General features: G+C 38.4%; 1 protein-coding gene across 2 annotated transcripts in view; it reads left to right on the top strand.

Annotated features, from left to right (window-relative positions):
• LOC117432253 (cadherin-4-like) overlaps nucleotides 1–26088 on the top strand; it is a 239481-nt gene that overhangs the window by 107593 nt on the left and 105800 nt on the right. The window contains exon 3 of one of the 2 annotated variants that reach the window (XM_034053898.3): nucleotides 11189–11212. The exons of the other annotated variant lie outside the window; for it this stretch is intronic. Within the exon in view, the coding sequence (XP_033909789.1) occupies nucleotides 11189–11212 (24 nt within the window). The remainder of the gene's footprint in view (nucleotides 1–11188; nucleotides 11213–26088) is intronic. 2 annotated transcript variants of the gene reach the window in all.

The following is a 26088-nucleotide window of genomic DNA, read 5'->3' as shown; positions in this document are numbered from 1 at the left end:
GTTATGTGCAATTCTTTTGGGTGTTTGTCTTGACCCTTCATGATCCAGCGCGTTCCCCTTTTCACCCTCCTTTCTGATTGGTCTTTTACAGCATCTTCATATCCTTCAGCTGCTGTTGATAAAGTGCTTCAACACATCTCCGAGGGCTGTCTGATTTATAAGCACTGCACGAGTCATACAGACTAGCTTACCACTGTGGCAGATTTAGAAATGAAGGTAAACATGGGAATAACTATTTTGTTGCGCTATATGGATGAGACCAGACCATGTTTCAAATTGTAACCATGTTTACCATTTATTAGTTCCAAATACCCACTTTACATTTTGACATTGAACATTATTGTTTGGATACAAGACGTGCCACTAGTATTAACAGAGGTAGGCAATTTGTAACGATCACTCTGCACAACTGAGAAGCAGTTGCACTGTCCTCCCTAAGGAGATACTACTGGCCCTATTCCTATAGCTAAATAAGTCAGCAAGAGTGACAGACAGCAAAAGCAGGGACGTCAGAGGTGTCAATTTCACAAATAATCGGTTTATTATTGTGAACAATAATGTCAACAAATGAAAAAATGAACAAATGAATGAAATGAATAATGATAAGAAAGGAATTCAAATAATTGCAGGTAACAGGTAAGAATAAAGCTGGTACAGATAAGTATGTAGGGACAAACAGAAGGCTAAACGGTATCACCAAACAGAAATGAATGTAGTGTCCGGAGGGTCTCCAATAAACCCACACTCACAAACACAACACACACAGATAAAGACCAAGGATAAATAAATAAATGGTGGGAAAATGACAGGTAGGCCCAACAAGTCCAGTAATAGCAGGGTAATTGAAATCCATACAAAGTAACAAAAAATACAGGAAACAAAGTATCAAATTAAAGTAGAAAAAATCCAAACAAAAAAGAAATGATCTCACCCACAAATAAGGCAGTCCAGCAAAGTGTCCCGAAATGATGGTGATTGTAGAAGGTTGAAAACATTGAGTACGTTGAAATTGTTGAGACTGTCCAGTAGTGTTGAGTTGAATGGTGAACAGTTGTTTGGAAAAAATCAGGAGGATCAGGAAAAAATGGAGGCTGTCACACATAAAACAACAAACACCAAACAGACCTAGAAAAACAGCTAACTTAAACAAGTAACAGTGAAAACAAAAAGAGCAGTTTAGACAAAGCGCAGCAACAAAAGAAAATATACTGATGCACTGGAATTATCTAAGGATGGTAATGGATTCAAATTTAAGTAAAGAAAATGCTATAGGTTAATGGATTCCTCTGAGAAAGGGAGTCTCTCTCAGGCCTGATTAGCCAGCTTTAATACAAGTGATGGCTACTAAGGAGCTCTGAGATTGGAGGGGTGGAAATCTGAATGAGCCAATGGGGAGAGAGGATGATCAGAGGGTGGTTGCAAGGAACTATGGGAAATGAAGTTTTAACCTGGCCAGGCTACTGACCCTAATTAAAGGGACAGGTGGGTGAGACTTACACCCACATTATGTAGCATGGGAATTGCTACATATTGATCAGATTACCTCTGCTGGAGATGGATGGGAGCTTCTCCATCTGTGTATGCCTCTATGCCGGGTATTTTTACTCTGGTAGGCTCAGAGATTACGTGACTACAGTTTGTTTTCTATTGTCTTCCTACTGCAAATTGTGGAAGTTCTAACAAGCATTGTGCAACATATTTAGGTCTTTGGTAATTTTTTTTTTCTTTGTCCTATTGCGAAGTCTTCTCTCAGCTTCCAGCCCATGCACTAAACGCGGGACACACTGTGGAGTTTCCAGACAGAGGACATTGAAGAGAATGAAGTGTTTTTAGATCCAGGTTTAAGGGCCTGCAAGCTTCTGATAAGAGAAGATAAATAATGTAAAAAAAAAAAAAAAAAATCCATTGAATTATTCTGGTTGCACTGGAATTGCACTAGTTTTGGCTCAGTCCTATATGCAGTTAATATTGTACAGTAATAATATATGAGGAAAAATAAAATAACAGCATATTACAGGTAATCACCCTTTCAGTCCCTAATAATAATAATAATAATAATAATAATAATAATAATAATAATAATAATAATAATAATAGATAATCACTTTGAACTGAAGCTCTGATCCTTTGGTATTGCAGGTAATTGAAGAACGTAGCTCAGCTATGCTGGAAGAACGAATAAAGAGATGATCAAAACATAACCACAGTACTCTGATAAAGGCAGAGCCCTTTTGAAATTGGATTGCCCTCGGAAGCTATTGGGTGAAAAAAGACATATTGTAATGCTTCAGCATTGTTAATATTTCACATAGTTTTATAATATGTTCAGAAAATAATACTATTTCCTGTTTCCATGTTGATATTTTCTTTATCATCTAATCGTTTATCACAACAAACATTCTTTCAGCTCCTATTAAATATTAATCTGATTTAAAAATACAGTTAAATTATTTACAACCAATTTAAAATAAATGTACTGTACATCCGAATGTCTCTCTTACAACCACCGAATGGTCTGAGCAGCATTTCCTTTAAAGAGAGACGGACACAATGGGTGGAGATCCACATATTGCATCCAGGACTGACCTGAAAAGTCTTTTATTTCAAGCTAGTCGGAAGGAATGTACAGTACTGCATACTTCATTTTAAAACTGATTATAAGATCAACCAGATGCTTATGCAGCAGGTTGTATTATCTCAAATGCAGGTTTGAAATTCCCACAGCTCACACATTTGGAAAAAAAACGCGATTGAGCATTTCATATCGGAATAACAATATGCAAGCTGGAAGACCTGGTGAAATACCTTCAGGGAGATAAATACTTATTAAACCCAGTGATATACTCTAAAGTACCATATGCTTTAAATACTGTGTTTTCTTCCTATCCTGCTGGAGTTAACGGTCTGTACTGTAGCTTGGCTCTTGCAGAGCTCCAGTTAAACTCTCTGCCCTTTGTGCAGTGAGACCTGTACCTTAGCCTTAAACCTGGAGAACGCAGTCACCTGGAAGGGGCCGGCAGCAGTGTGAGAGAGATCTCAAAGCGACGGCTGTGAAGACAGACATTGCTGGAGTTTGTTTGGCAGCCAGCTGACCCCCTCACCCCTGTACTAATTTCTGATCAGCAACCATCTGTCTGCGGAGCTCTAACGACGAAGCGGTTTTCCAAGTAGCTGCAATGACCCCAAGAGTAAATTCTGCAGGGAAACAAAACTATCAGCAGTTGATTAGAATACTGATGGTGACCATTTGGAGGGAGAGCTGCTGGAGGAAATTAAATGATTCCCGCAATCTGTATCCTTGCTGCTGATGCAGACAATTTTACTTTCATGTTTCTCTGACAAGTATGTAGTATGGCATCTCTAAATCCCCAGCTCTGTCCTGTCTATCGCCATTGGATTTAATTGTGTTGAATTTATTGGATTTTTTATTTAATCCATCACAGTCTTTGTTATTTTTATTAGTATGGATTCCAACCAGCAAAGGATTGCTATTGGTTTTGATAAACAGGGCTTTGGGGTAAGGAAGGCAGAGCTATTTTGGATCCCTGCAAAGTTACATTTTTTTTATTTATTTATTTTTTTTCTGCAGCCAGGTCACAAAGGGAGTATTGTTTTTTTTCCTGGACCAAACTGCATTTATATCTATCTAGCTTATAGCATCTGGGCTGTATTCCCGTGCAAGAATAAGAATGCAGGGGTTGAACATAAAAAAAAAAGAAAACCAATGGAACAGCTGCTATACCGCTGTCAATAGGGTATGAATCCACTGATGCAGTACAGTACAGTTTATCTGCAAGGAGAACAATTGTTCTGGAGGAAACAAAAAAGCAAAAAAGTTTGTTTCCTTGCAACAGGGACATGCAGCTTTTATATATTACAGAACGCATGTTGGGGATGAAGATCGAGTAATCAGCCATGGCAGCGACAGCTCATTTACACCAAAAATGTGTGCCGATGTTTTTTTCTTTTTTTTATATGCACGCTTCTTACCCGTGTGACATTTATAAAAAGACTAATGTTTACAATGTATGTGACTAGCACCCCCTTCTTTATTACACAGAATTTGACATTTTATTATAACTGTTTCACTAAACTGAAAGCACCATTTATTCTGTTATGTCTATTATAAAACGTTCATCAGTGATGCTTTGATAGTCCCTGTGGTTTAGAAATGTGTGCAGTGTTTCCACAAGCAATTCTGTTTATACATCCACAAAGCATCTTCACCAATAATAACTACAATAGGTATGTGTTTGGCTTAGAAGTATATTAATTAATTAAACAAAACCATGAAGCATTGCAATAAATGTTTTACTTGCTTCATAATAGACAAGTCATTCGTAGAAAATGCAGTGCTAATTTCTTGCTTGCTTTCAATATAACTAAAATAACTGCATAGTAAACCAATTATTAAGTAATTCTGTGCTAATTAACAGCATTGGAGTAAAAACAATTCCTCCTAAAGCAAGTAATTTATGGACAATTAATATTGATTTACTTGCTTGAAATGCATTAAGAATTATGCTACCGGTACTTTATAAATTCATGTTTTCTACGTAAATTAACAAACTTTTTACTTGGGTCGCATAATGAAAATACTAACTGGAATCATTAGGGCTGACGCATAAGCATGGCTCCAAGTGCTTCTTAAGAAAACGAAAGTTGCTAAGAAACTGCAATGATGTCAAACGGCACGTCTAAGCAGTATGGTAAAGCTCTTCGAGAACACTGGCACACCAGCATGGAGAACTAGTGCACCAAAGCTGTCCTTTGTCCTGCCACCCTTCTGCTCTGTTTAATCTGTCTCCCTATTTAAATGTTATCCATGACTTCAAAACCCTCGATAAAAATATGAAGAAACCAGAAGAAACTATGTCAAGCTGATGTAACATGGATTCACCGCATATGTTACGAACATACCTAAACATTACAGTACAGTAGACTGTTTATCTTCATCCAAGTTCTTGCTTGCTACAACTGAGACAGACCTGACCAGCATGTTCAGAATAGACTATAGGGACCCAGATTAATAAGTGATGTTTATTAGGCAGGTGCATAGGACATGTCTTAAAGGGATCATTCCGTTACATATTCTCTCTGCTTTGGAGGCACCTGAGAGTGAGCGAGTGGCTCGGTCAAGGCAAGTCATGAAATGAGGTCTTGCCTCATGCCCTCCACCTCTTCTCCTAGTTGGTGCACAGGAGTCTGACATAAATGGTTCCATAAAAGCTTTGAGCAGCTGTAGAACTTTCTGGGTCGATCGCCCACTCTTTCCAATTTGTATAAAACATTGACCTTCAAAGCCACTTATACTTTATCATAAATACAGCAGCATGCAATAATGATTGTCCCAGGGGGATCAAACAGTGGAGGAACCCTGTTAATGACTTATTCATAGATAAATGAATTCACCAGCATCGCACCAAAGTGTTTTTTTAAATGGTTTTCTGTAGTACTGACACAAAGGTTTTCAAAATTCAACGTCTGGAACCAGCTCTGGGATCTAGTCTTTTTATATTATACTTTTGGCAGAGATGAGGAAATCCAATGGTGGAGAATGATTGTGGGGTGAATACGGTGTTTGTAAAGCTTGTGTGTAGCTTATGCTGCTCTATCCACTGATCATGTATGGCTGGCTTTGTGAATCACACCCACTATCTTGCCTTGGATACATTCAGTACCAGTGCTACCAAAGTACCATGGCATCGTTATGTTTTGACCTGCACTGGATGCTCTATGAAGTAGGAAAATAAAACAACAACAATATGTTCCAGAGAGTGCCGCATTAGGAAGTAATTGAAAGGTTTTACTGGCATCAATAAACCACTGGAGCTTCACTCTGTTATTTATTGATACCAGCAGACTTAAAGGCACTTTTCAGACTCTCTGCCATTTCAAGAGAACATACTGAATAACAGTAATACATATGTAAGGTTGACAAGAGTTCTGTATTGAGGTGTAGTGTACTCACGTGTGATACCTGTCTTCACAGTCACCATTGCAGATACCCCTTTTGTGGAGTGAAACGAATAACACATGCCCCCACCAGTCATGATCCATTCAAGAATACAAAGTTATTTTGTAAGCAATGCGAAATGCCCCCCACTCCCAGTCTACCTGCATCTATTCAATAGTTCAAATACTTGAAAGAATAGCATATCTGTATTTTCACAAAATACGCTTAATGCCTATCAAGTTATTTAGTGTCTACGGTATGCCATGCTGTCTTCAAACCACTGATTAAGCAGTCCCTCCATGCTTAATGATGAGTTGTACTTGCTGTGCTTCATGTCCGTGGGGCCGAGATGCAGATCTAATCCTAACGGGTGGTACGGTAAAAAAAAAAAAGTTTATTGTATTGCTAACTGTGTGTAATAAACAGTATACAATGTGTATGGTGTCTGTGTCCTCTCCAAGGGTACATCTTGTCTAGTAAATGCTTTTGAACTCATTGAGACCCACAGTGGTATTCATGGTGCTTGTGTGCCTGTCCTCTCCATAGGGCAGTGGCCCTATTACTTGTAGGTTAAATAAATGCATGGCGTTTTCTGTTTTTTCTTTAAAGTTGTGGATCTACTTCAAAGCAGCCTTTTTCACAGACGCTTCATTAGAAAGAGGCTGCCCGGCTCACCATTTTGGCAGAATGTTCTGGCAGAGTCTTTACCCCGGGATGAGCTACAGCTGTAATGTGAAAAGACATTGACTCCAGCCTGGAGATTAATAGTCTGATTTCAGAGCAGAAAAGCTATGGCTTTTGGGTGGGAATTGAATTTCTCCCTGGTTTTATCCGGCTGTCCTTTTACACCCCAAATTGTAAATACTAATTCCTTTCACTGGCCTGATCTTCTGAAACCCCAGATACTTCAGTACTGGAACTCAATTAAGATTCATTGTGAGAAATGTTCTGCTTTCAGGAAGGCACCTCAATCTGATTTATGAATGGAAGCGACACTACATGTTCTTTAAAAACATTGCTGCTGAGTGATATTGGGAGACTTGCATTTGGAAGTAGGCTTTGGGTGTACTTGTGTAGGTTTGTATAACATGAATTCAGTTGTACTGGTGTTGAATGATTGACAAATCTTGCAATTGTAATGTTCTAGACAGGATGTCCCAGCCTTTGTGTAACAAATGATTTGTCCCATGCTGTTTATTTTCATGTTTAGCTTACAATTCAGTCTACTTGACGTCTTCTATGGGTGGCTAGTGTACTACAAAATCTACTGGAATTTCACACTAGATTCAATTAAAGTGGAAAAAGAAACGGCTTCCTTTCAGCTTGAAGGAATCTTTGCATGCACAACCAGCTGAGTTTCCTGGCTTCAAGTCCCCCTTTATCCTTTATTACTGATTTAGGGGGATTCTGTCATTCACTGTCCTGATGTCAGCAGGGTTTACATTCCGTTTTGGAAGTCTGGAAGTTGTAGTTCCAAAGAATCAAGTCTGGCTTGGAATCATGGTAGCTGCAGTTCCAAAGTATCAGAGGAAACACCTTGCTCGGATTATACATTACTGTTTCCTGTACAGGATTTGCGTACGATGGTCAGTGTGTGTATATATTTATGTGAAACATACAAAAGAAAGCTATAAATGTGTGTTTTTTTTAAAAACAAATACTGCATTAAGTAAATAAAGGTCAGGGATGAAGATCGGTAGATAAAGTGTCTTTGAAAAACTGAGATACATATTACACATACAGATCCATATACACACACAGATCCAGGTTTGATCTTGGTGAGATATTGCTAGGAGGGATTCATATGAATTTTTAACAAGGTCAGCTGGGGTTGAGACACTTCACTGCAATGCTCTCTAAAAAAAATCTGTTTGGTTTAATTATAGCAATTCCTAGTACTAAAGGTTATTAAGGTCGTAACTCATAGGAGTCAATGAAGACAGCCTTCCATTCCAAACCTAATTCATCTGCAGTGTGCTGAGATTAGCCTACTTATGTCAGTATATCTCCTTGTTAGTTCCCACTTGCTGCTAAGTGCTGAAAATAGGATGTCCCTCACCAATTTCAAAGTCTAAACTTTTACTTATTTCGACCTGAAGCAGGAATTCTGCTGATTTAAATCCTTGAACAGATAAAATCAGAAATGCTCAAAAGACATTAATTGCTCTCGGAGAAGTAATTGGGATTTTTGTTTGGAACTGTCTGATCTTCTCTACACTCCTAACACAGCATCTCGTAAGTCAAGAGACCCTGCCAGCATTGTAAAATGGACAGCACTGGTCTCCATGAATGATGCTGTGTGAAGACACTGGTTGACTGAACAGACTATTAAAATCCTATAGTGTTGGTTGAGGTTAGTTTTAGCTTTCCCAGAAGCTTTAACTCTGTAGAATAAATATTGATTTCTCTGCCTGGCCTGAGGACGGGGCCTGTATTGAAAATGATCATGAATGCTCAGTTGTCTTCTCAGTGTGTGCAAAGCTGTTATCATGCCTGCGAATTCCAGTTACCTACTTTCATTCATCCAGCATCTCCTCATGCGGTACCTTTTGCATGAGTAATGCTGACTGGGATTTTTGTATAATATACTTTACATAAAATGTGGGGCCCAAGGGCTTTCTCAGAAGCATTTGCTGGAAATAAAACTGCTTTTGTATTCATCTGGAATTAGTGTTAAAAATGATTACAGTCACCACATATACGAGGGAAAAAAAATCAGAAATGGATACTGGAAAATCCATACACCGCTTAACAGCAGCATATGGACGTGTTTAATATTTGTGTCAATTCCCTGTGAGGTGAAATTGTATGTTTAGTCATCTATCAGTGTCAGGTATTTTTTCATTGGCTTGGATTATTGTAAAACGAAGAAATTTGTAGTAGAGAATGTTTAACCCCCTCCACAGTCCAAGATATACATGAACTACTACAGCAATCTCTGCCATGTTTTTAAAGGAGTGGTGACCATATATTTTATTAGCACTTCTGACAAAATTTTACACTAGCAACATGATTTACTACTATACAGAATGAGGACCCAGTCACAGAGTAGGGGAAAACAAATAACCTCTGGGAAGGGATTAGGAAGCAGTCTAAAATGAATCCCCAGTCTGCAATATCTATACAGTATGCATTTCATTTTGAGAGAGGAGAGAACAGGTACCGTAAATATTAAATGTACTGTATTGTATGTTCTGTGAACATATTAATTTACCATAGTTCAATGCATTCTTCTTGAATTAGACTCAGATTCCTAGCAAAGCTTTGTAATGATTATTATTACTGTAGTGTCAAATTGCAGCAGTTGGGAGGATTTTGAATGCAAGCACTGTGTGTAGTTACAATGGAACTTCAAAAAGAATATTATTATTATTATTATTTATGTCTTAGCAGACGCCCTTATCCAGGGCGACTTACAATTGTTACAAGATATCACATTATTTTTACATACAATTACCCATTTATACAGTTGGGTTTTTACTGGCGCAATTTAGGTAAAGTATCTTGCTCAAGGGTACAGCAGCAGTGTCCCCTACCAGGGATTGAACCCACAACCCTCCGGTCAAGAGTCCAGAGCCCTAACCACTACTCCACACTGCTGCCCTATAATAATAAATAAAAAACATTTTACACCAAAAGCAAAACTTCTACCTGTTCTATGAAAGCAGTGTCACACAGATTCTTTCTTTCTTTCTTTCTTTCTTTCTTTCTTTCTTTCGGTGTATAAAGCAGTGAGTAGGGTTATTTTGGCCCTCGGAAATTACCCTAGAACCGAGCAGCTGAATCTAATTAAGATTCAGCCCACGTACATGTCTCTGTAACCAGCATGTTGCTATTGTACTCTGCAAAATTGTTTGTCGTGGACAAACAAGTCTGCAAGTGCATTGGTGGAAGAGACTGAACTTTGCCAGGATCTGGGACTTGTGTTTGCAGCAATGAGGACCATAAATGCAAAATAGCCCTGAAAATGTTTTCTCATAACATTTCAGTGTCTCTCCTCTGAGGGCAGGGAGAGGCCATGGATTGCTTAAAGTGCGTCTATAAAGCAAAGAGCTGCAGAGGCAGAGCCAGGCAGCTGTGCTGCTCGCATGAAAAATCTATTTTTATTGCAGCTACTTTAACAGGAAAAGCAAAATCATTAGCGCCGCAAAGACGAGGTAAAAGCCAGGTCTGTGTAATGACAAATTAAGCAATATTGCAGAAATCCTCGCATAAGCGCCTTGCAAAACAAAATCATAAACCTTTAAACACCCTCCCAGTTACAGACTGCACTGTGGGGACGATGGGATTTAGTGGCAGGAAGCCTGAAACGGACAAAACTTCAGTACTACCTGTCTCTTTGTCTGTCTATCTATCTATCTATCAGTCTATCTATTGATCTTTCAGTTTTTATTGATTAATCACACAAGTTATTATCTTTATTTTTTTGATAACCTATTGATTGAATCTGTTAAAAAAAAACGACGCAAACATTAAAAACAAAAAAGGTCATCAGTTTCTTAAACATTGCATTAACGGAGACATTTTGGTTTGTCTTGGTATTAGCTTAATTTTATTATACAGTATGTTTTAAGCTAGGCCTATTACTACAATTCCATATTATAACAACTAGTAGGCGAGTCAATGTAACTAGTGTATATACTTTTCTAATTTGCAGATAGCAGTATATTCTTGTATAAAGCAAGCAAGTGGACACAGTGTTCTGTTAAGTGAGCCTGCCTTACTTTTAAAGCATTAAAGGCGCTCAGCGGGTGGTTTGAGCAGGAAAGCTGACAGGAGAGCTCACCAAGAGTGATGGAGCTAGAAATGTGGGCATATTTGACAAGGCGTTTTTGATTATCAGTGGGATTTAGATTTCCAGTACATTTGTCAGTCAGAAGATTATAAACTTCAGCTGTGCAACTCGTCTCCACCCGATTAGTGACAGAGACACTGCAGGGGCAGGGTGATTCATCTTTACCCACAATCCTCTTGCAAAACCGAAAGATTGGTTTAATTTTCTTGTTTTATTCCCATCGTTGGTTGAAAGTAAATACCGCTGCTGAATAATGATCCCCACTGGGAAAATACAGCCAGTACAGATACCCTCCCCAAGCTGTCAATGCCTGTTAGAAACATCCTTCATGGGTTTAAATCTGAGGAAGACAGCTAAAGCGACTGTCCTTTGTGTAAACTTTAGCATGAATATTTGTTAAAACAACATCACTGACTTTACTCTGTTTTTCTTGGTAGGTTCCACAGTATCTTCAGGATACGGTAAGTGAACAACCCTTTTCAGTGTAATATATATTTGCTTTAATGCTTTAAAAACCATCACACCCAAAAGTTATTTTTTAGTCGCCACTAGGTGGCTGCTATTCGAGACTATTCCCAATAGTGGAGTACACCGTCCAATATGTTTACAGTTATTTTCAGTGGCTTGAAAACCTCTGATCGCCTAGAACTGTCCTTAAAACATGGACGGGAACTCATTTTTTATTTTGACACATTTCTGCCTCGCTGTTGCTGCCTCGATGCAACAACGCAATATCAAGATATTGTGTATATTAATGATATTCAGTAATTAAAAAGAATTCTTCCAATGAAATGGTATACTGTTTAGTATTGGCGTCTATACCCATCTGACATCATCATTATTATTTCTGATCATAAACAAACAGGTTTATCAAAACCATTGCACAGCACTTCCACCCCCCTGTCCTAATGAACAATATTTTTCTTGACGTGGCCTTTTGATGATCGATATGTAGTAAGGATGCCATATGTTTTTATAAGCAATGGGCATAAATTTTAGTTGTTTGGCAACTGTCTGAATAGAAAGGTCCCCCCTCACCCCACACGCACACCTACCTCTTAATAAATGGATACCTGTGTTTATGGGGAAACCAGACGTGTAATGTGTGTGGTACCATTATAAAGCAGAATGCAATAAAATACAAAACGCACCTCATTATCCGATTGTGTCACCCATTGTGGGGTCATTACAAATCTTGCAGCAACTGATGCCTTCCTTGCCAGTACTAGAATGCCTTCCATTTATTTATTTATTTATTTATTTATTTATTTATTTATTTATTTGTTCTTTTTTTAATTTAATTCTTTTTTTTTTTTTGAGCAAAGGCAAATTAAATGTGTTTGACACCCGGGCTGCAAAACAGTCTGCAGGAGACGTTCCTTAATTTAATTTAGAAAATGCCTGCAGTAAATTTATCAAATGGGTTGAATCAAATCAAGATTTCACAGAGAGTTACATCCATCACATTGCTGCCAGAGACTGCTGAATAAAAAGGAGAGCAAAATCTGCACAGGTTTTTTTTTTTCTATTCACTGTATCCCCCCCCCCAACTTGTTCTATTAACAACTGGTCCTTATATCAAGTAGGATTCCTACATCAACTTGTATAATGTTGTTGATGTTGCTTGTAGTTTTTGTAAGTTTTCCATTCTTTTCAGCATTAACAGAAACAAAATGTGAACATCTGACTAGATTTCTGAATGATCTGAACTGTGTGAGCACCCAGTATTCTCCTGCGACTCTGTGTACATGATACTGTACATTGATTTACACGGTTCTGACAATTTTCCTGAAATGAAAGCATTCATTGGGTCCAGTTCAAAGGGTAATGAAACTAATTGTGACTTATGACCTGAATGAAATCCAATGAACACAAATATTTCGGGTTGCAAGAGATTACATTCGTTACACACAAAATTGTTTAACATGAATAAAAATAATAATAATAATGGAATAAAAAAAAATGTGTGTGTGTGTCATCCTCATTTTTAATACCTTCAGTCTGTCTTCTCCAAGTCCTATCGATGCATTGTTGTAGTCCGGAATTGCATTTTAAATGTGTCTGAACATGTCTTAACTGCAGGTTGATTTGATTGGTCAGGGGTTGTAATTGTAATTCCTAAACACTGGTGTCTAAAGGGTCTTGGAGAGAACAGGTTTTATTAAAAAATGAGCGTCCATGAAATGCAAATGACTTTCAGAGTGAACGTATAGCTATGCAATTCCATCCTAATCAAGAATTACAGAATTGTAATCTTTCTCTGGATCAGAGGAAAGGTCACACAGAATCCTGTAATGCAAGGCAGTTCTGACTGTGGGACTAAATACTGCCAGTGCTGATTGGTGGTCTTCATAATTGATTTAATCACAACATGAACTAATTGATTCACTGGCTAATCAATGTGCTTAGTAAGCTTGCACGATTTTTATTGTGCATTAAAAGGGATAGTCTCTGCATTCAGAACAGAGACTTTTCACATACCCTGAAGTTATAAATGTCGACCTGGTCACGAATGACTTGACGATCGGTAAAGCTGTTAATCACTTCTCCTTGATAAGCATAGAATATCCTTGATGCGGCTAGATGAGCCACGTGGTGTCGCGATTAGCAATGTCAGATCTTATGGGTTAGATTCTGAACAAAGGGCAAATGAAATTAGATGTATGCCTACAAGTCATGTTCTTAATAAAATAAATATTGTATATTATAATTCCTTTGCGATCATTGTTGGGCTTTCTGTTAAGTCTTTCAGCACTAATTACGTTAAAGAAAGATGACTCTGAGATAACTATAGTGCCCTTGGCTAAGACAACCCCCTAAAACTATGAACTAAGGTTTATATACATCTGCGCCACCTACTGGACACTTTATGATGCACCTAACAGCCCACTGAAGTAATTGATAAATTGACAAATAGCATAGATTCAGGGACCTGAAAATGATGCACAGATTTGTATTTATTTTTTGTTAACATTAGACAGTTATTTTCAATACTTTTGCAATATCAAATCCAAGTACAGAAAATATTCACTGCTAGTTATGCACGCTTGTGTTCCTTTGTTGAACCCCTCTCTTATTAGTGGGCCTCAATTTTGTCAAACAATGCCTTTAGGACTTTTAAATGCTGCATCAGTCATCATAATGAGAGAATGTTCCTATTATAAAGTCTTCTCCATTCTCCTGTGTGGGCTGGGAGAATGGCAAAGCATCTACTTTCGTTATTCATCTTCCCTGTGTTTGAAATAGCCAGCCTCCTGTTTGTCAAAGGGTCTTATGAAAGTATCGCAGACTGTTAACTAGATTGAAGCATCGCTGTTACAAAGCTCTGATATTTTCATTGATGTCAGTCTTTCTTGTTAAGTTCTTTTACATTTGTTTCCAGAACTGATCTGTCCAGGCACGTCTTTCAGTTTTTAAGACCTCACAGTTCATTGAACATCCTTTATCACAGGTTGCACAGAAGTGAGACTTGTATGAATGCTAGGTAAATAGAGCATGTCACATGGTCAGTAGTTGGACAAATGCTGTTAGTGTCAGGAAGGTACCAAGGGCAGAGAATGACAAGCTACTGGTATCTAAAATGCTAATTGCTTGTCACCATGCCATACAGCCTTTGCAACCTGGATAAGATACCAAAAAAGCTAATTATGTTTCTCTACCAAACAGTGGAAATACTTTGATAAATTATTTTCATAAGGTATAAACACATCCCATTGGGGAACTGTGTACAAAGTTTGCAATCTGATAGTGACTCCAAAAATTGGAATTCACACTTGGATATTCCAAGAGCATTTGCCTAAACAAAAGCACAGATGTGTACTGTATGTGTGTGTTTCTTCTAATGTGTGCATTGGTCCTGTATAGTGTAGCTTGCTTGTACCTAGTTTTTGGGGTGGGGCTGAAACAGAAGAGCCTTCTCTTATTCTCAAAGGTCTCACAGTGAGTCTGTGAATGAGTTACAATTCAAGCCTTGTATCTCTTGGCTGCCAGCCCTCATCTCTTAGCAGTGAGTTGTGCTTTCTTCCTTGATTTTAAATGTTTCTATCTGTATGTTTTTCTCAGACACAGCTAAAGTCATGATCTGGGAAAGCTGTCAGAAGTGTTCTGTATGCTGTACCTACACTGTGCAGTTCTAGTGAACAATGTGGTCAAACTGTTTGGTCGAAATATTGAAGTGGGTCTTTTTATGGACCACATTCGTGTGTCAATATAACCCTGTGCGAACTTCAAAACACATTTCTGCCTTCGGGAGCTGGCATAAGTCTAGAGAGAGTGAACTAATTCAGTCAACAACCAACCGATGACACTCATTGTTAAGCGCATGCATCATTCCATGTCGATGTAGCCTTCCTTATCTAGTTTAGTCAGTTTGCCTTACAAAAGCAAGTGGAAGTGAGACTAATGGAAGGGGTTATTTGGGGTGGGAATGCGTTCCCATCACTGTCTATATATGCACTGGCTGCAGTTAACAGAGCTCTTTAGACAAAAAACCTTTTTAACGTCCTGTTTGGATGACATCTACTGGGCAGCGAGCACTGCTCATTAAAATTGCTCAGTACAACGGCTTGTTATTCCTGGATGCTGGTAAATATAAAAGCCAAGACTCTTGTTTCTGCCAAGATATATATTTTTTTCTCAGCGACCAATTAATATTTGGAACCTCAACTGTTTTTATAAAGTGGATATTTTTTAGAAAAAAGAAAACACCACCACGAATTGCATACATGCATGCATTCATACATACATTCATACATACATACATACATACATTCTATTACTACCTAATAAAGCCTTTGCTTGATCTGAAGTTTTACTGATACTGCATTCTACATAACATGTCATTGCAGTGTTAAGGATTACTTACAAATTACTTACAGTAGATTTGGGAGGATGCCTAATTTTGCCATATATATAATAGAGAGAGAGAGAGAATTGACAATGTATTCTGTAGGATGCTAAATATAAAGATAGTGTTTAAATTCACAATTTTAAAATAAACAGGAAGTTAATGGGTACATTTAGGTTTGGGCGTTTGTGGTGGGAAATGCCCATTGGTATATCGTATTGAATTACTGTGCAGTGCATGAGTGTATATGTGGGTGTGGTTCCACTAGGAAAGCCTGTGTTTACCAATGAATGAGAGACCTAGTAAAGTTGGCAGGGAGAGGGGACAGCATGCTTACTCCTAAGAGGCTCTGTCCTTCTGATGGGATTGGCATGAAAAGCTGAGTGGGGACGGGGTGAAGTGTGGATCACAGCAGACAGAACTCCAGTGTAATGTCTATTCCAGCAAATGGTGCTGCTAATACTGTAACACAGCACCCACACACTCACCTGGTATCAAGCAGACACCCATTTAAAATTGACAAGTGTGGGATTTACGAAAGCTTGCACATAATCAGCCACTTCTGATTTTTGCATAAAACCTAATTGGATGAGTCCTTCATGGTGGCATGGCTTGGTTGTATTCAGTTGCATATAGAGAGGGGTGTGACAGGGCAGAAGCCCAGAAAATGTAAATAGTCAGACAGCCTTCTTCAGGTAAGTTTAATCAGGAACAAACAGATCAAAAAGTTGTACAGGATACAACAGCAACAGCAGTGGCACTGCGAGTAAACTCACAGGTCTCATAAAATGGGATGCGAGCAACAGAACTGCAAGTAAACCTACAGGTCTCGGCAGGTGGAACCCGAGCCACGAAATACCTGTTACAAGCATTAATATACCCAGCAAACACCTGCCCACGGAGAGTGAAACTCCACCTAGAAGGTGTGTAAATTCCCTGCCTCCACCAATTAACAAAGTTGCCACCTTCATAGAAAGTGTGTTAGTAGGCGTTCCGTGACACGGCACCAAAAGTATAGCACGTTGCTTTTTTTGCAGAAGTTTGTGGTTTTAGAACCAGTTTTAGCTGGTTTGCTTGTGGTTTGCACATATGATAAAAAAATAGCTTTTTAAGCAAAAACAACTCATGCAAAAACAAGGGCTTTATCATCCGTCTGAGGTCACAGCTGCACTTTGAGTTATGAAAAAACAGTTACTTATCACAAATCTCATTTACAAGAATACAGAAGATAGTCATATGCACGTTAACAGAAAGGCTTGCAGAAATGTAGAGGCAGAGGCTACCAAAGTGCACTCTAACACTGGACCAAAAACAGGTGAGAATGTGGTTAGGCTAAATCGGATAATTGATTGTCAATTTAGCTTGGCCACATGTATGAAAGACATGCTGGGAGTTCTCAGTTCTTAGGACTCAGTGAGGGTAGGTGCCTGGGGTCACCATCACAGCTATCTATGTGGGTGAATATTGCAGACTCCTGACTGAGCTTAAAAGGCCAGAACCTTTTTGTTTTGTATCATGTTTTATTGTTGCTAATAAAAGCACAGTCTCTAGAGTTTAATGAGCTCTCCCAAGTCTGAGCCCTGATATTCCTTCTGCTTGCCTGCCTTAAGTCAAGCCACCCTTCCACACATAGTGGCAGAGTGGGAAAGCACTACTAGATATCAAAGAGAAACTACAGTTAAAGCAATGCATAAATTACACTGGCAGAGTGCCTGCCCTGTCACGAGGAGGTTATTTTAAGCACTCGGGGCAGATCTTTATAAAACCTGTCAACCAGCTCTACTGCCCATTACTTTGCACCTCATTTCTTTTTGTATTAAATGTTGTTAATCTTAAAGGGAGTCAATGCATTGCCCCTCAGGGAAAACTGCAGCAGGATTAATATAGAGGTTAGGGGAAGCAGAAGCATGGTCCGCCATCGTTTAGAGGATTCGGATTAAAAAGCATAATATTCTCTACTCCAATATCAAACTCCTAAAACAAAGAAACAAAAAGCTACACAAACCACTCACGTTGCTGTGATCATTATAGGCTGTTGGTTTTATCACAACATAGACAGGACTTCTTAAACAGAGTTACTCACAATTCCTGTAAATCGTGTCTACTCAGCACTTCACATTATGGCTCAAAGCAGGGTTGATTTATTGTATTATATCAAAAACCACCACACAGTAAGGAATGAACCCAAGAAACCCTACTCTACAATGCTGGTGGTTTATGTGGTCTTAATACTCCCACCTTATGAATCCTCCCCTGGCATAGTGTATGGGAAAAGGCAACACTTTTTTTCCACTGGAAAAAGGCTCGACTTTCTATTCCTAGTACATCTTTATTGTTGTTGTTGTGTTTTTTTTTTTTTATTTCCTCTGATGTCTTGTCATGCTTTCATATTTTAAATGTTGGCTCCAATCAATTTAATATTCATAAAGTCAGAAGCTTTTGACAGCAGTGGGCTGGATTCAATTATGGGATGAGAAAACAAAGCCACTCTGAGCCAGCAGCGTTGGAGGGGAATGAATTCTTGAGCTGCACGGTTTGTCTTCGACGGACGTGTGGGGTCTTGTGGAAACTGGTGGAGATTGTTTTTGTTTGCATATTCATCTCATCCACAGTGAGCCTGTGATCTCCCATTTCTACCAACTCAACAGCAGCTATATATCCCTGGGGTCAACATCAAAGCAAACACAGCTAACCTGTTACGTGAGAAATAAAATGAATAGCTTTCATATAGGGTCTTTGACATAGCTTAAAATACACTGTACCTGCCTCCCTGTGGATATACAATGCTGTGCTTTCTTGGAGGTGTACCTGATTAACTTTAATCCAGACCAGATCTGAATTAAATAGTTTATTGCCTTATACAATAATACTAATAATACTAGTAATAATAATAATACTACTAATAATAATAATGTCCGTAGATATGCAGATACCTGCAGTTCTGAGTATACTTATCTTTCCTTGACCTTTATGCAGGTCTGCAGTGTTGAAAGAGGGTTGAAGATCTCCTAGTTTAAAAACTCAATCATAGATTTTACGGTAAAACTATCAGGAACTAATTAAAGTAGACAAACATTCCTGCTAATGCCTTAAGCAGTGATGACTGATGAGGGCATTAGCTGCATCATTTGTCTGCTTGGGTTTTATAGCTGGTTGGAATGAATGTAGATGCTGGATTGCAGTTGAGCTAACCTGGGTGAAACAGTTCAAAAAATGAATAATGAATTAATTTGTCACGTAATTGATCAATTCATGAATTCGTTACACAGAATATCACATTAAGGGATACCTGCAGCCCTGAACACTGTATGGATTTTGTCTTCTCGGACATACGCTTGCCAGTTGTTTCCTTCCCTCTGTACAGATCTACCAGTACGCAAGATTGAGGCTTGTTCAATTAAATATTAATCAGCTACTTATTAGCAGAGGGAATGAATGCTGCAGTTAGTCTTTATTCTGATGGCCTACTTTTGAATGTTAATGAGTCGCACATTATTAATTTAAAGCCTAACATTTCCTTGCACTTAAAAATGAAGGTGTCATTTCGAAAATGAGTTAATAAAGTAGTGGAGAAAGTTGGCACGCTGGCTCTAAAATGGGAGGATTTAAAAAATGTATATCTCTACGTTGCATAATACTTAGATCAATAGAACCCAACGACTTTGGAAATATATTTCAGATTGTTTTAAGAGTGGAGTAAGACTGGTGACCGCTCTGTCTATGGAGACTATATTAATGATCTAAACAGCGGCAGAGCTAAATACCAAGCCTATTCACTCTATACAAATCCTTCTGGTGTTTCCCACCTGCAATAATGCATTGTCCACTTTATTGACATCACTGTGCACAATATAAATACAGTGGAATAGGGTCAGCAAAGTACCAGGTTTATCCTGTATTTTAGGGCGGTGACATTAACATTAGCTGTTTTAAGTCGTTAAAATTGATTCATGTTTCATTTCTGGTATATGCTCAATCCAGTCAAAAGGTAACCGATGAATGAAAATTATTCACCGCCTTCCAAAGTTTAGATTCTGGAGCTCCAAGGCAGGTTATTTACTCCACATTAAATATTTTTTTAAGTGGATATATACGAATAAGATGATGATGCTTGTGCACTAGTCGAATGACTTCTCCGACCATTGCATTGATCACATCACACGAAAGCTACTGCCTGCCCATAGCCCAGTCCCCCAGTGATCTTGGATCAGCATCACAAATTCTCAAATTCTCTGTGCCAGAATAAGCAATGACACTGATGATTTACCCAGCCTGCAGTCAGGCACAACGGGGAGGATAGGTGGTGGGCAAAACTACTGTAGCAGAGACCTTTACTGCACTGTATCGCATATCACTACACTGTCGCTTAATCTGCTACCACAGCATCTGGAAGCTCCGCTCTGCAGGTAATTAACACTCTTGTAACCAGGCGAGTAAGGCTAAGATAACCACAGGGACCGGGGATAGGAAATGAAATGACTGGGTGCTTGTCAGCCCATTTCTGCAATAAATTGAGTAGAGCTTAGAAATGTATGTGTGGTAATCCAGGAGTCTCAAGGCAATCTTGTTTTCCTAATAACAGGAATCTAAAAGCCCATTCAGAAAGGGTTCTGCTGCTGATTTAAAAGCAGATTTAACACAAACCCAGAGATACAGTAACAGGAAAAAAGCACCAAGAATCAGGATTGGATTCATGGTTAAAAAAACTACTAAAATCCTCTGAAAACGTATTTGCACAGACCCAATTTCTACTGTAGGTTTGTAATTGGCAAGTATACCTGTTTTGTTGTCTAAATAATGAACATCTTGGATAGATGTGTATTTCACATCCAAGATAAGCATTTTCATATATACTTGTCTCTGTAATATTTGTTGACTAATATGCTAACTCGCTGGGTGAATGTCTGTGTTTCAGGGCACCATGGTTTCTTGTTGAGAGAGACCTGGAGCTGACTAGCAGGGATGGTTTTTGGGATCCAGAATATTGAGGTTCATTTAATAAACTTTTAGGGGAATCTCACAAAATGCCTGTCCCTCACTACGCCTGGCTTTAAGTGCCTTACCTTTCATCAATACCAAGTTGAAATAAGAGAAGAAAAAAAGTGATTCACTAGTGGCAAGTGGTAACCGTGACAGCCCCTCTCAATTATGCTTTGAAGACTGCCTACGGCTGTAGATATTTATTGACAGAGCATCAATTTGTCTCGGCATGTGGCAGCCAGGAGAGAGAAGTTGTGTTTGTTACCTTGCTTTCCGAAGTGTTCAGGGTGAGGAGTTATTTATTCCCTCCGAGGCCTCACAATCTCCTTTTGCCAGCAAGCTTTTCCGACAGGTGTCTGTTGCCGTGGCAGTGTGATAAATGATGCTCTACTCTGTAGGAACACAAATCCCTCAATGAACACACTCACTGTGGTTCGTTCGGAACTATTTATGTTGCAAAACAAGTCTTGTTTGCTGGGCATAAAATGGTCAATAAAATGTCCGACCATTGAAATGTCATGGTTACGAGGGAGTGGGGGGTCACTCTGACTTGACTGTACTGGAATGTGCTCTCACAACAGTATATCTAACTTTCTATTTTTTTTTTTTTTTTTTTTACTTCCAAGGAATTTTAAGTTTTAAATGTTTAAACAGTGTTGACCCAGATCTTTCCCTGGAAGTGCTGTCAGCCTGGGCCACTGAGACATGTTTGACACACATCTCTACCAATCACGGAATTACCTTCCAGATGATTGGGGCTGGGTTGAGGGATATTTATTTGTCTACAAACATGCCTTTTCTTTTATTCTTTTTTTTTCTACAATTGTTCTTGACAGATGTTTAAATAAGAAGCCAAGAAGAGTTCTTGTTTGATCTGCTGTGCATTAAGTTTTCTGCACAAAGATGCGTGGGGTTATCTCAGGGTTTAGCTACTCGGACTGATCTTGATAAAACCCTGCAGCTATGCTAGCGTAAGGCAGGAGTTTAGCCTGTGTCTTCAAGGCCCTTTAGAACGAAGACTTGTAGACGCAGATGTTTGTAGCACTTTGAATTTCAGTCTAGATACTTTTGTTTTTGCCAACAGTAACTATCATCGGGCAATTCCCATAGTAATGCCTTTGAATATGATTTGAATCCATGTCTGATATGAGATATAAAGTTTTTTAAATGCAGCTGATTACAATAATAATTATGAGTTCTAGTATACATTTGGGATATTTAAATGAATGTAACATTAAATAAGTTGTAAATAAAGTTAAAAACTGGGACACAATGTTTAAAGATGTTTACATACTAATTAAAAATGTTGTCTCACTGAGTCAGCAACCCCACTGTTCTTTGGGCCCTGTTTTCTTTGGGAGTCTCCCATCTAAGAAGTCACCAAACCCAACCCTGCTAAGCTTATGCAATCAGAATCTCCTTTTCTACAGCAGGTACTGCTACTGTGGATCTCTTAAATAACAAAACAAGTGTTGGATACCTATTTTATACAGTATTTATTATTGCATCACCCTCAAACCCATACATTTGTTTTACAGTATCGTTTCATGCATTACATAGCCGTCATCGTGTGTGGTTCAGGTGACTTTCCCACTAACCCATGCATGAGGTGTAGAGATTAATTTGGATTTTAAAATATTTTAAAAAATGTAATTTGCAACAACAGAAGTAATTCTGAAGGAAATATGTAGAAGAAAAAATGTCAGTGGAAGCCAGGCAGTGACCCAAAATGTATAGCAGAGAAGGCAACCTTTTCACTATCAACATTAGTGACATTTCTAATGAGAGGCATGTCTTCAGGGACTGAAATGGGAAGTCATTTGAAAGTGGGAGAAGAACACAGTCAAGGACTGTGGAAGCTAAGAGAGACTGAGCCGCAGCCTAACACCTGTCACCTCTGTTATAGCAGAACGACAACACATTACATTTAAATAACAGTCAGTGGATTCTTAGTAACATGACAGGAAATGTCCTCTGTCTAAGTCCTGAAAAAAAAAGCCGGTTAGCGTGTCCTCTTTTTCTGGTTTACAGTCATCAGAAGGAAGATCTGCTGTATTTATTTGCAAACAAAATATTTAATTTAGTATGAATTTAGTATGAATACTACATGATTATATTGACACCAATCATGTCAGTCATTGTCAGTCATTATACTGTAGCAGTTAAGTGGCTAACAATAACACACATGTACTGGTCTTAGCTATACCTCCATGCCTTAGTGGAGACAACCATCATCTTCATCTGCACACATTAAAATAGCCTTTCATAGGCAGATTCCATACCAGACCTAAACAATGGTCAAAAGAAAACCAGGTAATGCTGAAACAATTCTATTTATATATAATTGTATGCCAAGTTATGTTTGGAAGTCACCTTCATTTGTGCCATTTTTATATTATCGAGATGACAGACTTGATGTTCAAACAGATCCTAATAAATACAAAATAATGCATTCTTCTTCTTCTTCTTCTTCTTCTTCTTCTTCTTCTTCTTCTTCTTCTTCTTCTTCTTCGTATTATTATTAGTAGTAGTAGTAGTAGTAGTAGTAGTAGTATTTGTAATAAATAAGTTAATTTAAATGCATGAACTCATTCACACAATAGATACAAAAGGGATTCATGTTATTATTTCAAAATGATTAAATACAGAAATTAGGATTTAAAAACACATCATTTAGACCAAGTGGAAGATGAGGATTCATGTATTCCTCCCGAAGGTCAGCGTTTGGTTAATGCATTACACATTCCCCATTTCATAAAGATGTGTTTGCATTTTCCAAGATGGGCCCTGCACACTGATTCCCTTCAGTATAGCTGATTGAGAGCCCACAGGTTTTGTGTGTGAGTTCATTATGCAGACATGGGCACTTCAAATTCCCAGCAAACAGCAGCACTTTGTCATGCAGGCACAGTGCACAGACACAGAAGAGACAGGTGCTTAGAAAAAACAGGAGATGAAAATCAAAATTGAGATGGGCTGTGTAAAGGTGATTGTCAGAATGAACAAAGTCCAATCCGGGGATGAGGAGTGGTGGCTTCAATATGAGCTGAGCTGCTTTAATATCAGAGGAAGCTTTTTAGAAAAACAAACAATAAAAGACTGCCTCTCGCAATTACCGTAATTGAAATGAATAGCCTCAATATGGAATTCAAGCATTTTATTTTAATTCTCTACTTAAAGGCACCCAGTTGTATGATTTATTATAATTCCTTGAATATTTAGTATTCCTGATTAATGGTATGAAAAGAGGGAGGTGGAGCGGTATGCTGTTAAAGAAAGGATTTTAATTGAAAATGCTTTTGGAAATAGATCTTTTTATTCTAAAACAAAACAATGTATTTAATGGATTCATTTTAAAGTGTGCTAATGCATTTCGCAGCCATTTTGCATTGTGAAGTACACGTTGATGTAGGTTGAGGTAGGTACCCTTAATGAGAAGTTGTAGCTCATATATAAACTCACTATTTGCTTGGAAAATTGGGGTTTTGATAGCTGCCAGCCACTGCAGACTAGCAACACCACCCAAGGCATACTATTCAGCTGTGTGCTCAGTAGCAACAGCGTGTCTGCCGTATTTTGTACTGTAGCGTGCACGGGGGAAGGCAGCAGCAGGACTGGTAGGTGACGTAATCACACACGAAGACATAAGCCCTATAAACGCTCATTGCAAAGGAGCCGGCTCTTTTATACAGCGGTATCGGCGCTATGCTTTAGTGCGAGAGGTCCCGGGTTCGCGCCCCCCCTCCGCCTGTGTGTGGATTGCCTCGCCCTGTGTGATGCGCCAGCCTGCATTAACCGAGAACGCTACAGTACAATTCTAAATTATATATGAGCCAAACCCACTGCTATCCATGGTTACCTTTTGACTTAATCTGTTTTATCAACTACTATCTAATTAATAAATAGAGAATGTAGAAAGTGAAAATAGCATCAAGCATTGGGTCTGTCAAGTATCTCAAAATTCAGACCCATCGATGTCACATGATTTTTCTTCTCCCTTTTTGAGCTTCTGTTTCTAATTTACAAGTATGTGCCTTACTGCAGGGGGTATTGTTGTTTAATTAAGGTCTCGATGAAAATGGTGCTCACCATGAATACCAACACCTTTTATCTGTGTTCACAGAATTTTTCTTTTTTTTTTTTTTTAAGTGTAAACTCTGCTTATATCTGAACAAAACATTTGGGTTTCAGGACTATACACCATGTAGAATCATACAGAGTGCACGTTAATGAACTAAGTGATAAATGGTTGATCCTGCTGGTTTCCACAGCTCAGAGGCAGAGTTCTAGTTCACCTAAAAACTGCATGAGCATGAAGGCCAATGCTTTTCAAGCCCCATCTCAGTTCGCTCCTGTTATTTTTTCACAAGGGCTAATATTTTCCATCAATCGATGGAAGGACAACCCGTACACAATCACGATTTTTCACTTTACAGCAGTGCAAGAGCGGGGAGCTAATAACTGAAGAACTCTCAATGTAACCGCAGCTGTGTCAATACATTATTATTTTAGTGCAATTTTGGAAATAGCTGTGCGACCGTGAAAGGTTACAGGCAGAATAAATAGCAACAACGGAGATATCAGAAGCAGCTTCTCCACATCCTTTCACTGTGCAATCTTAAGGTCATGTTATTACTGTTTAAAGGTTACTCTTGGAAAACTGAAAAAAAGAGGAGAAACTGACTTTTGTACATAAAGGCGAGCCTGTTCTCGCTGGGTGTGATTATGTTGGAAATAAGCTGTGGTGTGTATGTGACAAGATGAAATCAGGAGTGAAACTATTTAACTTCTTAATGCATGATACACTTTCATTTGCATTATTGAGATATCTTAGGCTGGAACTGGAATGCCACTCTTAATTTTGTCAATGTTGATCAAAGTTGATGTCTTGTGTATAAAAACTGTGCAGATATCACTTCTGGGTTGAAGGAACAGCAAAGTATGTTGTTTTTTTCCCTTAACGGCAGGATTTGTTTGATTCCATTAATGGTAACCTTTAAAAGGATTACTGCCGATGTATTACCTATTATAACTGCCCAGCTTGTCGTGGACTCAACAACCCCCAGATTTAAAAGCAATTGATTCCCTTTCAAGTTAGAAATGCATTTTAGTAGCGCAGTGCAAAACATACTAGAATGATCTCCTGTAGTTTCCATTTTTAATTTAGGATTTAATGTGCATGTTTGTTTTGTAGCACTGTGAATGACAGACAGGCTGCTGGAAGTACTGCACATGTAGAAATACAAAAAGTTTCTTTTAGTATTCAAACATTTCGACTAGAAGTCATTAAAAGTTTCTTTTAGTATTCAAACATTTCGACTAGAAGTCATTTTCAGTGTCATCAGCACAGACTGACAATATATTGAAAAAGTCTTCTAGTCAAAACATGTGCCCATCCTCTCAGCCACACACACACACACACACACACACACACACACACATACTGTGTGTATATATATATATATATATATATATATATATATATATATATATATATATATATATATATAT

The sequence above is a fragment of the Acipenser ruthenus genome, chromosome 29, assembly GCF_902713425.1.
Source record: "Acipenser ruthenus chromosome 29, fAciRut3.2 maternal haplotype, whole genome shotgun sequence".
NCBI lineage: Eukaryota > Metazoa > Chordata > Actinopteri > Acipenseriformes > Acipenseridae > Acipenser > Acipenser ruthenus.
This window is presented reverse-complemented; position numbering and strand designations above follow the sequence as displayed.